The 14,514-nt window shown below is 37.1% G+C and overlaps 1 protein-coding gene across 2 annotated transcripts in view; it reads right to left on the bottom strand.

Annotated features, from left to right (window-relative positions):
- The window catches only part of macrod2 (mono-ADP ribosylhydrolase 2), a 571,390-nt gene extending 557,397 nt beyond the window's left edge, over positions 1–13,993 (bottom strand). The window contains exons 1-2 of one of the 2 annotated variants that reach the window (XM_082154293.1): positions 13,769–13,993; positions 11,589–11,693 (exon numbers count right to left, since the gene is read on the bottom strand). In XM_082154293.1, coding sequence (XP_082010419.1) covers positions 11,589–11,693; positions 13,769–13,805 — 142 coding nt within the window. In that variant the 5' untranslated portion in view covers positions 13,806–13,993. The remainder of the gene's footprint in view (positions 1–11,588; positions 11,694–13,768) is intronic. The other variant, XM_082154292.1, reaches the window with a different exon arrangement.
- Positions 13,994–14,514: the final 521 nt, after the last annotated feature.

Here is a 14,514-nt window from a genome sequence, read left to right as displayed (position 1 = left end):
CAGGAATAAATTATATTTTAAAATGTATTAAAATAGAAAGTTATAATAACAGTTATAATATTACTTTTTTACTGTATATTAATTAAATAAATGTAGCCTTGGTGAGCATTCACCGTCCAACTTTTGAACGCTAGTGTAAGGGTACACTCTAAAAAAAGATGGTTCTTTAAAGGTTCTTTACATGTAGTAACAGTTCTATTTAGTACCGTATCATCATGAAGAACCCTTTATATGCTGAAATGGTTCTTTGTGTTAGAGTTTAGGGTTCTTTATTCCCGCTTTTTTGTTTTTCAAATCTGTAACTGTCAAAGCCTCTTCATTACTGATTTTCTGGTGCTCAGCTGTACAACTATAGTTACTACAAAGACTGTCAACATACTCTCAACAGGTAAATGATTTCTTTCTTAAAATGTCTATAAATTATAACTTTGTAACAATAAAATTGTAACAATAATTTCCTAACAATCATGTCTTTTTCTCTTTTTAGTCTAACAGAACATGCAAGTGTGAGCAGCTCTGTTCAGTTAAGGATACTCATCTTCTCTTCTCCACAAAGTAAGTAACTGTAAGAGATATGGAATTTATGATCCATATTGTTTGATTTTTTTAATTATGACTTTATGCTTAAACATACCCATTCACAAAAAAACATTAATGCTATACCATGACTTTATATCACTTTTTCTTTTTAATATGGTAAAGGGCTCATACTGTCCATTTTTGCTAATTTTGGCCTTCATTAAGATCATTATTTTTACATAATCAAATGGAAGAGACACAATGTAACTCTAAACTCAATTGTATTTCAGATGCTGTCACGTATCATAACCTCATCGTCTGCAGAGAGAGACTGCTACTCAGATTACACACATAATGAAGGATGTAAAGACATCATAGGGAATTGTGAAGATATTTCACTGGACCTTGGTTTTCATTACATCTATATCATGTTCAGTGTCGATTGTTATTTATTAATATATTCAGCTAACCTCTGTTGTAAGAGCACTTTCATTTTTGCTATAATCTGCCATGTCAATAAAAAATAAGAGTTCCTAATTGACACAACATGCTGTTTTATTTCATGTAAAACCCAAATAGAGGCAACAAGATATAAGACCAGGCAGACAGAGGGCTAAAAAAACAATAGTAATGAATCATTTTTAATAATAAAAAATAGTAATATTAATAATATGAAGATGCTAATACTAATATTAATGAAAATAAATATCATTGAAAATGTTATTTATAACACCATTAATGTCCTATATAGCACTTTCAAAGCATGGTTCTTTATGGAACCTTATAAAAAGGGTTCTATTTAGCACCAAAAATGGTTCTGCTATTGTTACAAGCCGAAGAACCCTATTTTGGTACTGTTTAGAACCATTTTTCTTAAGAGTGTACACACAATGAAAATGAAACACCTGGTTTAAGACCACAATAACTTATTAGTACGGTGTAGGACCTCATTTTGCAGCCAATACCGCATCAATTAATTTAGAGAATGACAGATCCAAGTCCTTCACAGTGGCCAGAGGAATTTTGAGCATTATCCTGCTGATATACAGCACCCCCTTCAGGGTACAATGTTTAAACCATTAGGTGCACATGGTCCTCCAGAATCAGTAGTCCTTGGCAGTGACATTGCATCCCAAAACATCTTCACCCCCTGTGCTTCACTCTGGGAACACAACAGTCCGGGTGTCAAGCCTTTTTGGGGCTTCTCCACACCTTAACTCCCACGGACATGGGAAAGACAGTGATGGATAGTCTTTCTGATAATGTTCGGGGCTCAAGCTCACTCTCCCAGTTTAAATCTAGACTAAAGACACATCTCCTCAGCCAAGCATTCACATAATACATCTCATAACATTTAGGTCAGATCAAATGCACATGATTATATTTGCTTAATGTTATGAACAGCAGCTATACTAATTACTCTCTATTTGCTTTTCTGTTTTATCTCGGGATGCCCTTCCCGGGGTAACTAGTGTACGTCAGCTCCAGTTTGGATCCAGCATCTCACAAAGATTTCAGATGCACACTTGTGAAGAGACAGGACCAACTCCTGAGAGGACTTCAGATCAGACTCTAAATCAACATGCCCTAATGCAAAATTTTCTATGTATTGTAATTATTACAGGGTTCCAGACTACGACCAAAATGGTCGCGCGCGCTCTCTTCGGAGTCAGGCGAAAGTGTAAACAAGACCTCACCGTCTCCAAACTAAGCGCTGTCTTGCTCTCTCTCCCTCGCACATATTAATCAAAATAAATCGACACGGTGGTAAAAGGTCGGAAGACCAAAGTTTCATGTGGAGCATTCGAAAATTTTCTTCTTTTTTTTTTTTTCCTGAATTACCGCTGGGTGTGAATTGTGCTAAATAAGTTGCCTTATCTTCTCTGAAAAGCGTTCCGGACATTCAGCTGACATAAAACAACACTTTAATTAAACGAAAAAAACTATCCAGTGATAAAATGTTTTCTGTGTTGACACAAATCTTGGATGTCCATGTCCTAACTGCTGGGATAATCATAACGCGCATGACACGTCCAATTCGCGAACTAATGACTCCTTTGAACCGATTAATTTTAATGAAGGGTTAAAAAAACTGATCTTTCCAACAGTGAATTCAGGAGACGTCTGAATCGGTGTATAACTAATCAGTAACACTTTACAATAAGGTTCTATTTATTACATAAATTACATAAAAAGTAAAAAAATAAATATAATAATGAAAAATAAAACCACTTGTTTTTTTTAAAAGCATATGATGGTATTTTTCCACACAGTGCTATCAAGAATCGATAAGAGAATCGTTAAAGAATCGGATCGATCATCAGAATTGTCAGTGGCATTATTATTGATAAAATCTTATCAATTCCCATCCCTATGTGAAGACAGTAAAATTATAATCAAACATTAAAGAACATACATGTTTTTTTTATCGTTTTTTTTTGAGAGTTAAAAGATTAAAACATTTTGCTAACATGAGGTCTTGTCACTGTCAGTCTTTTTACATCAGTGCAAAACTAAGGTATGCAGATTAAGACCACTATTCATCAGCATGCATTGATTAATCCCATGGCAAGTATAAAAAAAATTTAAAAAAAGGTGCGACCAAATCATATGCTGGTGCGACCAACTGAGAAAGTTGGTAGCACCAGTGCAACCAGTGGAAAGGTTAGTCTGGAGCCCTGTATTATGTTCACAACTTGTAATTATTACTTCAATGAGCTCATTGTTTCTGCCGAAAAATTAATACATTGTTAGTTAACTGTGTGATTTTTCTATGTACATTTCTCAATTACATTACTCTGTACGTTACTTTGATAACAGATCACTTTAAATTGTAATGTGTAGACATGCATTTTCTGTAAAGCTGCTTTGAAACAATATGTATTGTGAATACAACAATATACGCGATACAACAATAAATGCAAATTGAATTGAATTGAAGGTGGACTCAGAGAACAATTATGTTTCACTTTGTCCACAGCCCAAGATTTCCACTGTTGGCACCAATGAAACCGACATTTGGCATTGGCGCTGTAGCATCTGGACCAATCAGACACACACAAATTATATGTTGCCTGGGGTGCCCTTATAATGTTAGTATGATTTTTACATCAAAAATTGTCATAATTTCTAAATAAAAGCCATTTTTCCAAGCCTGATTTCAGCCTCAGATTTGAACGCTCTGTTTTAAGGGGCGTGTCTGCTGTGAGACTGCAGTGCAAACGCCCACTGCTGTGATTGGCTGACATGCTTGCATATGAAATAGCTAGTATTATATGAACTCTCTCGAAAACTTTTACTTCGTTTTTACTATTACAGCTATCGAGATTAACAAATCGTGAAAAGTATCGTTTAAAGCATTATATTTAAATCTATTCCATCACATGAAAGGTTGCAGCATGATGAGCACTGACTGAGCAGATGACAGACAGTCTGTTGATCGCGTGAATAAAGATCTTATCATTGCAACGCAATTTTTGTAAAATGTTTAGCACAGACACCTAAGCCAGTGGGAAGGGTTGTAGGAACCGCGTCATTAAAAATGAATTTAATCCACTGGTCCCTGATAGCTTGGTCCGTTCTTGGGAGAGAAAAAAACATTTCCATGTTGATTCTGGCAGTCAACAACAGAGCAACTCACGTGTGCACCACGTTTCTGCATCTTTCACGGTCGAGTGCGTACTTCGAATCGGAATTCAGTAATGGCGGGGCTCGACTGAATATGAGGGGGAGAGGGGCAGGGCGGGCTTCCTGCAGCATAGGTCTGCGGTGTCCATATATGGTATATCCTGCGCCGACTTGACGTCAAGTCGGCGCAGAAATTAACATCACGTATTTGAGTGCGCGTGCACGTGGGCTGGTTGACGAACACAGGGGTAAACAAACGCTTCACTTTTAAATATCGGCTTCCTGGCCAGTGTATAATCGTTAGGCAATCATAACATAAATTTTTTCTCGTGGAAAAGTGAAAATTACAGGTCATGACTCCTTTAACTGATCCAAATTTTCATAATCAATTATAACAAGTTATTATTGATTATTAATATTTCTTTAGAGCTAATTTGCTACGGCACGAATGACCAAAGGTTTTGATAACTCTAATCTCAGTTCTTCCTTTTGGCATCAAATGCCAAACCTGACAGAACACTGCACATTTGAACCAGCTTTCAATATGGGTTCTCTATAGTAGAACAGGTGTCTAAGTATATGTAAATCTACAAATAAGTCACCTTTTCAAGTAGGTTTTACCAGCACCCAGAACGGAGTAGAAACCAATGAAATCAGATCTGGTTGGTTAAAGCGCTGGCATGTAACACTATGCATATGGGTTAACAGAACAGATAGTAATCCAACGAATAGAGCGTCCAAACCATCAGGTCTCAAACTGCTGGCATTGGCCAGTCGGTCAGCTCTATTTAATGCCATAGGCTGCAGACGAATGATATGCAAAAAAGACATAAACATTTGCAAGCTAGAAGAAGTAGCGTTCATTATGCTTATTTGAAAAATTAACTATAGCACATCCTACAGACTGTCCTTTTAGATTAGTAGAGCCGGAGAAAATTTCCGGCTCTTATGTGAAAGGACCAGTTCTGCTCCTGTCAGTTCATCTCCAGGTCTGCTGGCACAGGGCATCGCCATTTGGAGGAGCACACACAGGATGTGCGAGGAACAAACCTCATCCAAGTCAACGGAAGTGTTTAATTTAGCATTTTCCGACATCCTCTCACTACAGAACTAAAGATGAAAATGGCCAGAGGACTTTAAAAGAGTTTTTATTTTATTTTATTTCTTTAAAAACATCCTTTATTTAAAAGGGCACTTTTTTGGAAATAATAGGCCCACACAGAATCTGATGATTTTCACAGCTCATTTTAGACTAAAAGTAATAGAATTCTACAGAATGGATTTTAAACTGCATAAATGTTAAGCTAAGATCAATATGTTGTTAAACTAAGCTCAAACTAAGAGTATTTGTAGGTTGATTCAAGGGATGCACCGATCCACATTTTTCCACTTCCGATCCGATCCCGATACCTGAATTTGGATATCGGCCGATACCGATACTATTCCGATACCAGAGCTGTGTTTACTTTAATATTATTATTATTATCATTATTGTTTATTTTATATGATGCTGAAATAAACTAGAAAAACAGGAAATATTGTTAACAGGAAAAATCCCATTCTGAAAACAAATATGCAACTATAAGGGTTTCAAATTAATTGTCATATTTATTACATTCCCAAAATGTAAAATACTTGAGTGTTGAAATATAAGAAAAGTGCAAGTGTAAACATCTTTACACACACGAAGGGTGATCCTCGCTCCGATGCGGTAACTCTCTCGATGAATGCTCGATCAAAATCAGCCATCTTGCAAACAGACAAGCGGATTTTGCCTCAGACCCATCAATTTTGCTTCAAACTTTTGCTTTTTATGCGCGTCAATTTCACTCTGGACGCGCAAATGGATTCAAAATATTCAAGCATCCAACTAGACGCGCAGACGCAAATTTGACGCACTATTCGCGTTTGGTGTGAACACACAGTAACGTGGTGCTTTTTTAAATGTTTGATTGCGTTCGTTGTGTTGTACGACACGAGGGAGCTTCAAAGAGCTCTGACTGAATTACGGTTTTGCAAACATTGCATTTTGCTGTCTTGCTCTGCAGTGTTTCCAGTGTGAAGTATTTCCACACAGTGGACGTTGTTGGCTAGCCACAATCTGCGGAATGGATTTCCTGAGCGGGGGTGTGTCTCATAACTCTGTGTCTCATTGAGCCGCGCCTCCGTTCAGGAAATCCATTCCGCAGTTTGCAGCCAGCTAGCAGACTCGCCGGCGGGAATCACTTTTGGAGTCATTTCAGCAGACAACGTTAAAGCGCAGACATGACTCATGGATATCGGATATCTCCGCAGGTTGGATCGGGAAAATCCGATACGTGAATTACGCTGGTATCGGTCCCGATACCGATACTGGATCGGATCGGCCCCATCCCTAGTTGATTCCCTCCAAAAGAGTGCCACAGAACAACAATATTTACCATCAAACATTCTCTACTTTTTGAGCATCCCGACCAGAAGATCACAGTAAAACCAACTGCATGAGTTTGGAGTGGAAATTGTGTAAACTGACCAATGGTAAAAAAAAATTATAATAAAAAATGTATGCAATTCTGTTTGGTGCCACTAGAGCAGAAATTACACACTTCACCTTTAAATGAGAACAAGTCCATCTCCTCACCAGCGGACACCAAACCAAGAAAGGTTACGAAAATAAATAGTTTAGGGTTCAATACATGTTAAGCCTTATGCAAAGCATCAATGGCATGCAGTCTATTACTACATAAAATAATTCTGACTCATCCCTCAGTCCCTGTCAGTTCTCCTCTGCCCTATCTAATAACAAATGCAAAAGGCAAAAAAAAAAAAAAAAGAAAAAAAAAGCAAACAAACATAATTGACAGTAGCTATGTTTCCATCCACATATTTTTATGCAAATTTTGGAATATTGCATTAAAAAAACCTCTGGATGGAAACGCCAAGATGCACACAAATAAAACCGTATGCATTCAATTAAGTTACATCGTTTTTATCTGATATGAAGATATGGGCATAAACTACGATAGAAACACATTCTCTGAATAAATCCTTCGATGCACAAAAAAAAAAAAAAAAAACACTCGCACGACTTTACCTCAACAGAGAATGTGATTGGATAACTGGGCTAACCAGCAGATCAGTTTCATTGCACAGCATGTCAATTGTGGTTTTAGTTATTCTGAAATGCCTGTGCCAAAGTCCGTCATCAAAATGATTTGGTTTAATTCCCTCCCAGAAGTGTCTCACACGACTGCATTCACAAACATCAGGCTTCCGAACGCAAGATAAAGGTGCAAGTCATTTGTGATGTAGGATAAAAGAGCAACAGTGGCTTCTCCAATTACAGCAAATTCCATTTTTATTACAGATACTTTGCGCAAATTTCCCAGGAAATTACTATTTTGTTCTCTTGAACACATGGGATGGAAACAGTGATTTATTCACAAACGTTTTATTCAATATTCCAATTTAGCACATAAGTTAAATTTGCAACTTTGGATGGATAGCTAGTGTCTATTTACACTTTTTACTCACTTCACCACCACTGCACAGATATTTTACTATAAAACAAATAGTATAGTATATAGGCACTGCTGACATGAATGCAGTAGTGTACTTACAACAAGTAAGTGTCATTACACAAAGCAGTCAGGAGAGTTAGTAGATTAACGTCGGAGGATTTGAACTTGAAAAAACGGTGTACTGACGTTTTTCCGCGGTTAAAACAACATTCCTTCTCATGTTCATTTATGTTTATTTGATGCTATAAATTAACTAGAAGGAAGAGATGATCGGTTCACAGGGAGCTTTAATTGAGGCTCTACAGCGATCTGTCAGACACATTAAAGAGCCACAAAACGGTATTTATTGTTTAAATTTCGTTTACATTTTTTTTTACCAAATTTGAAAGTTGAGACTTTGTTTCATATCAAAAGTAACCTGCTCTGTCCTGTCTGTCAGCGCGTTGTCAGTGTCCTCTCTGCTCCACAATGTATTTTTCACTGCGTGAGAACATGGTGTGGCATGGTCGGACATAGCAACAAGTAACTAAAGGGGGCGGGTCTTTGTGAGAAAACAAATAATGCTACATTTCAAGAATGAATATATTCAAGTCTTTTATAAATGTGTGTTAAAGTAATAAAAATACTGTTTTTGCGCTGCACTTTGTCTGACTTTTTGTATGGAACCGGTTTCCCACTGTGCCTCAGCAAAAACATGCAATTCATGCTCTCCTGGGGTTTTTTTTGCATTCAAACAAGCAAGATGAATAACAGAAAATATAAAATGCAGAGAAAATATATCTTATATTTCTTTCTTGTTCACCCAAAAATACAAAAGCTGTCTTCATTTACAAACCCATGTGACAAACACAAACCTGGGAACACAAAACGAAAATCTGTTTTCCGTGATCTTTTTAATGCAATTTTTAAAAAATGGACTGACACCTTCAGGCTTAAAAAAAAACACATAGCAATATTAAAGGGATAGTTCACTTTGAAATAAATGTTTGGTATGTTTTAGCTTACCTCAAGGGCATCCAAGATGTAAGTGTCTTTTTTTTTCCGCAGTAGTTTCAATTTTTATATTTTTAGGTCAAACCGTTCTTGTCTGTCAGTCATATATAATGCAGGTCGATGGTCACTATCTCAAAACACAAGCACAGAGTCCAAATTAAAACAATTCCCCGTCGTCCAAATTAAACAATTCCCATGGCCTAATGGCCTAAGACACGAAACGAGCGGTTTGTGTGAGAAAACGAACAGTATTTATAAATATTTTTTTACCTCTTATACACAGCCATGTCCAAGTGATCTGATCTGACGTGTACGCAGACTGGTGCATAGATATATACACTAGATGTCGCCTTAAAGACATTCATTCCAATGAACTGCCGTAGACAAGGCGACATCTAGTGTGTATATATCTATGCACCAGTCTGCGTACACGTCAGATCAGAGCACTTCGACATGGCTGTGTATAAGACGTAAAAACGATATAAATACTGTTCGTTTTCTCACACAAACCGCTCGTTTCGTGTCTTAGGCCATCAATGTGTACTTACGATGGGGAATTGTTTAATTTGGACGACGGGGAATTGTTTTAATTTGGACTCTGTGCTTGCTCTTTGAGATCATGACCATAGACCTGCATTATATGACTGACAGACAAGAACGGTTTGACCTAAAAATATCAAAATTGAAACTACTGCGGAAAAAAAGACACCTACATCTTGGATGCCCTTGAGGTAAGCTAAAACATACCAAAAATGTATTTCAAAGTGAACTATCCCTTTAAAGGCTATTGCACTATTTTTCAAGTCTTCTGAAGGCAATAGTAGTCTTGTGTGTGAAACAAAAATGTAAGTCACCATTCACTGAAACCCTTGCTGCATTTATGAGAGAAGTAGAATATCAGATTTGAGAACAAATCACTTTTGAGACTGGTGAATCTGTTGGTTCACAAAACTAGTTAGGTTTAGAAATGAGGGTAAGTAAATGACAATGTTTTTTTCAATCCCTTTAAAACTATCCCTGATCTTCTGGGGCCAGTTGCATAAACACAGCCATTATGTTAAAGGGACAGTTTACCCTAAAATGAAAATTAAGTCGGAGTGAACTCTAAAGCCCAACACCCAAGGTTAAGAATTTCATTAATTAATACATTATATTTCGGTTTGTTTTTCACCAAACCCTATTGTATACCACCAGAACACTTGGAATATACGGCATGGGATCATTTTGTGATACTTTTGCGTCTTTTTTCAAAAGTTTGATGCTGGTCGCTACTCACTGCCATTATATGGACGAGCACAAGCGGCTGACATTTTTTTACAAATTCTCCTTTTTGTGGTGCATAAAAGAAAGGGCATTCGGCATTAGAACACCAGGGTGAATAAATGATGACTTAATTTTCCTTTTAGGGTGGACTATCCCTTTTAAGACTCCAATCTATGTTTTTATGCAACAGAACTCTGGTCTTAAAACAGGATTACAACAGCAAAACAGGGCATAACAGCATTTAAGCTACATTGAAAAACTTTAACACGATCATATCTTTCTGGTCTGTTTATATGCATAAGTTTGGGAAACCTTTGAATAAATCTATTAAAAAAAATAAGCTTAGGTCAGGGTAGCTCAACTATCTTAGCACTAGCAATCCTGCACAAACATAGGCTATGAAAGGGAAGGCGGCTGACACCTTTTCAAAATTTTGGCAGGTTCATCCATTAATAAGCCATGATATCTGAGCTGCCAGGGTCACACTGATCCATGTGTCCTTTTCTTTTAAAAGGGCAGCAAGTCACTTGCATGCAGAGTAACTATGATGTCTGCTGGAGAAAGAAGGACATGAAACAACCAGTACCTTCTTCCAGAATAACTTTCATATACTTCAATACTATAAAATAGCTCTAAAGCTATTCACCAAGAAATACACTATCATTCAAAAGATTTATTTTAATGTTTTTGAAACAAGTCCCTTATGTTCAGCGATAAGGCTGCACATAATTGCTCAAAAACACAGCAAAAATATTAATATTGTGAAATAATATAATTTAAAATAACTTTTTTCTACTTTAATATATTTTAATTTCAAATTAATTCCTGTGATAGCAAAGCTGAATTTTCAGCATCATTAATCCAGTCTTTAGTGTCACATGACCCTTCAGAAATCATTGTAATATGCTGATTTGCTGCTCAAGAAAAACTTCTTATTTTTTATCAATATTGAAAAGAGCTGCTTAATATTTTTGTGGAAACTGTGATACATTTTTCAGAATCCTTTGATTAAAGCCCCGTGAACCGGAAGTTGCAAACGACTTTACTCCAGTGTTGAAACGGAATATTGAACAGAGGGCAAGCGCTCCTCCTCTCCATCTCTGCTCATAGCAGACTGATGGTTTAAGTGGAGTAGTTAAGCGTTTTCAACCCAAGCCGTCAAACTGACGTCATAAGAGAAGGAACACCATTCCAGACCGAAAGTAACTTTTCAGATTCTGATTAAAGATTACCACGGCAAACTATTTATTTTGGTGTATTAACTTGCACGGGTTAATTGATCATCACAAGACTAGTAAATATGAGCTAACAAAGTAATCGGGTAAATGTTTTATTTCATGTCGACTTTAATAGAAAGTTCAAAAGAACAGCATTTATTTGAAATATAAATCATTTGTAACATTATAACATCTTTACTGCCACTTTTGATCAGTTTAATGGATCCTTGCTGAGTATAAGCATTAGTCTTTTATATAAAAAAAATATATATAAAAAAAAACTTAACTAATCCCAAACATTAACGGTATACAATTCACTATTGTAAAAGCTTGTGAGCAACTTGAAGGTAAAGTGTGTAATCTACTAGCATCAAACAGAATTGCAAATCATTTTTAAACAGCTTTTCAAAGCACTCCCCCGGTCTGCTATTGGTCGAAAAACAGAAGTCAGAAAGGCTTTGGTATTTACCTGTATTATTGTCATGATTTGCCCAGGTGGGTATCTTGTCCAACGTCACATAGTTTCCCCGATAATCTTTGCGCCTATCCTCTAGTCCAAGACTGAGTAAGCGCTCTGTGGAACAGAAGAAACAATACAGTCATAATATACAGACAAGAGCATGTCTTGTGAAGCAAAGCTAATCAGTTTGAATCAGAGGGGTTCATAAAGGAACATCTGCGACTAGCTCTGTGCATCGTGTCAGAGTGGTAGGCTACTCTTTGGTGTGGTAATTGTGGCAACCATGTAAGTATGTGTGAGAAAGCAAAGACAGGCTAATGAGGGTACACTGCTCAGCATACAGCTGCAGGCCTGACATGCAACCAGACCGTGTGTGATCAGTTCTATTTAGCATTCATGGACAACATGATTCAAACATTTCCAAATATTGATGTGCCTTTCATTGTAATAAAGGCATGTTTCATTAACTAGTTTAGCACTAGACTAAAGCTTACACAGTTGGTTCCTATGATTTCAGTTTCACTTTTGTTTCCCAGTTAATGTGACCTTTCCTTGTACAAAATAACCAATTTTTTGTTAAGGGTTTTTCATAGAATGGACAGTAAAAAATTTAAATAAAAACGTTTGCAGCGGCAAATTTACTTCCCATAATTCTGTATTTCATATAAATTAAAATAAATTACATTTTTGTTTTAATTTTAATGGCTTTACTATTTATTATGTGGTGAGAATAAGAAATTAACATGTACATAAAATGTAACAAGCTCTAAAAAACCCTCCCAAAATAAAAATGTCTCTCTTTCAAGACAAAATGAAACTTTAGCTTGGTATTCCTGTTATAAACCAGCTCCAAAGTGCCCCTGCCGACACTACTGGTTTTTCATGCTCACTGCCCCCTACATCTGCCTTTTCAACCATCTTTATTCATTTATTTGTTCTGTTTTTATCCTTCTGCACTCCCTATTGCTACACAAATGAAGATCACTTTCACAAGGGCTCCTTTATGAGCACAATGTGTATTCACGATTTTTTTTTATTTAAAATAGAACAAATGACAACAGCGCTAATTCATTTAATCAAATCACGAAAAAAAGATATTATAAAGGAAACATTTGATGTCCGATCACTGCAATACACTGTATTACACTTAGCCACAAGTCAACAGCTCTCATCATATATCATTTATCATATTATTATGCATTTGATTTACGATAACAGACCATTAATGTGTGTAAAGTTACGCCACTGTCAACCTAATGTTTTACACTACGTCATAGGAACTTCATAGGACATGTCAAAAACATTGTTGTCGTGAACATCAGGTCACACTGTGGTTGATTTTTATGTCAATATAGGAGTGCTTATGCACTTAAAATAAATTAATCTAATTATGTCATTATTTCATGATAATGATAAAGTGTCTCCAACGTAACACAAAATCACTAAGGTTCTCACATCAAATCAAGCTAAAAATATGATTACCAAAACGGCATAGAACAGTACAGAACAGTAGAGAACCTCCAAGTATAGTTCAGCTCCAATACTGGTTGAACATAACTGAACCAACTAATGTTTGGAAAGTATACCAAAAAAAATGAAGGTGAATATCCTAAACTACTAATGAAGGTGAACATCCAGGACCAGGACTGAGCCACTGCAGAGTGCATGATATTCATCTCACTGAACTTTTAATCCATTAACAGCCCTTCTAATTTGTAATTTAGATTGTGTATTTATACAAACTGATCTACAGTAAACAGGGATTTACCCGTTACTGGTTCACACCACACAGAGTCAGTCATATGGTACAAAGGTTCATGGAAATACTGTATGTTATCATACGGTGTTTCACTGGCTGCACCAAACAAACGCACGTGTCAGCTCGTTTTAAAATGACTAAACACTAATTAATACATTTAATTTGCATTTAAACATAATTTAACGCTGGACATATCAGGGCCTTGATCACAGCATCATGTACTGATGCTCCACCTGCACCTGAAGGTGTGCGTCTGTCCCCATGCTGTTGATTCAAGAGGCAGAGCATCTATAAGAAGACATTTCTCCCGCCACGTACGTGACGTTACCGCATGTTCAACCCGGTGGATGTCAAACCCCAGACTGACACTATCGTTATGAATCCTGTCTTTAAACGGAAGAGACACGACCAGAGTCCAAAAGAGCCTTACCTTTCTCCGCTCTCCACTCCTTTTTCTTTTTGCTCATGGTGCCGTGGTGTGAGGGCTTCTGGTAAATGGTTTTTGAGTTAAACAACCCCAGGCTCACAGTGATGTGCGCGCTGAAACTCAAGAGAAAGTGAAAGAGCTCCGGTAGCGTGACTCCTCACCTGAGAAACTGTCAAATTGTAGTTGGTGGGGAGACTGTGTGCGGTGACGCAACCTATCTTAACGCTACCCGTGGAGGCTGCGTGCAAAAGGGCGCTCGGTGATTGGTCGATTCGTACGCGGAAGTGGTGTTGTGATTGGATTGTTTCATGCGGCAGTCAGATAAAATGCGCATACGCTTGACGTGCGCTAGGTTGCGCGTCAAAGCGTTGTAGGGCTGGTAGGGTAGCAACCGTGGGGAGCGAGTAAAATAGCTTTAAAAGACTGGAGCGCCGTGCGTGGTAGTAATGCGGGGATGTAGCACATATTTAATACAGTTGTATAGTGATGTGCAACTTTATTGACTGACTTTTTCCCCAGATTTGACATAAAATATTCTATCTATCTATCATCCATCCATCCATCCAAAGTGACACAAATTGCAATGGAAAACGTGCTAGCGGGATACTGTTGTTATGGTTACCTCTGGCGAACGCAATTTTTGTTTAGCGACTGGTACACTCTCTAACTAACTTTCAATCTAACTTTTATAATTATAACTTTTGAAATCCATGCTAACATGTTTTGTAACATTTGTACTGAGGTTAATT

This window comes from Leuciscus leuciscus (genome assembly GCF_965113295.1).
Source record: "Leuciscus leuciscus genome assembly, chromosome: 22".
NCBI classification, from domain to species: Eukaryota; Metazoa; Chordata; class Actinopteri; order Cypriniformes; family Leuciscidae; genus Leuciscus; species Leuciscus leuciscus.
This window is presented reverse-complemented; position numbering and strand designations above follow the sequence as displayed.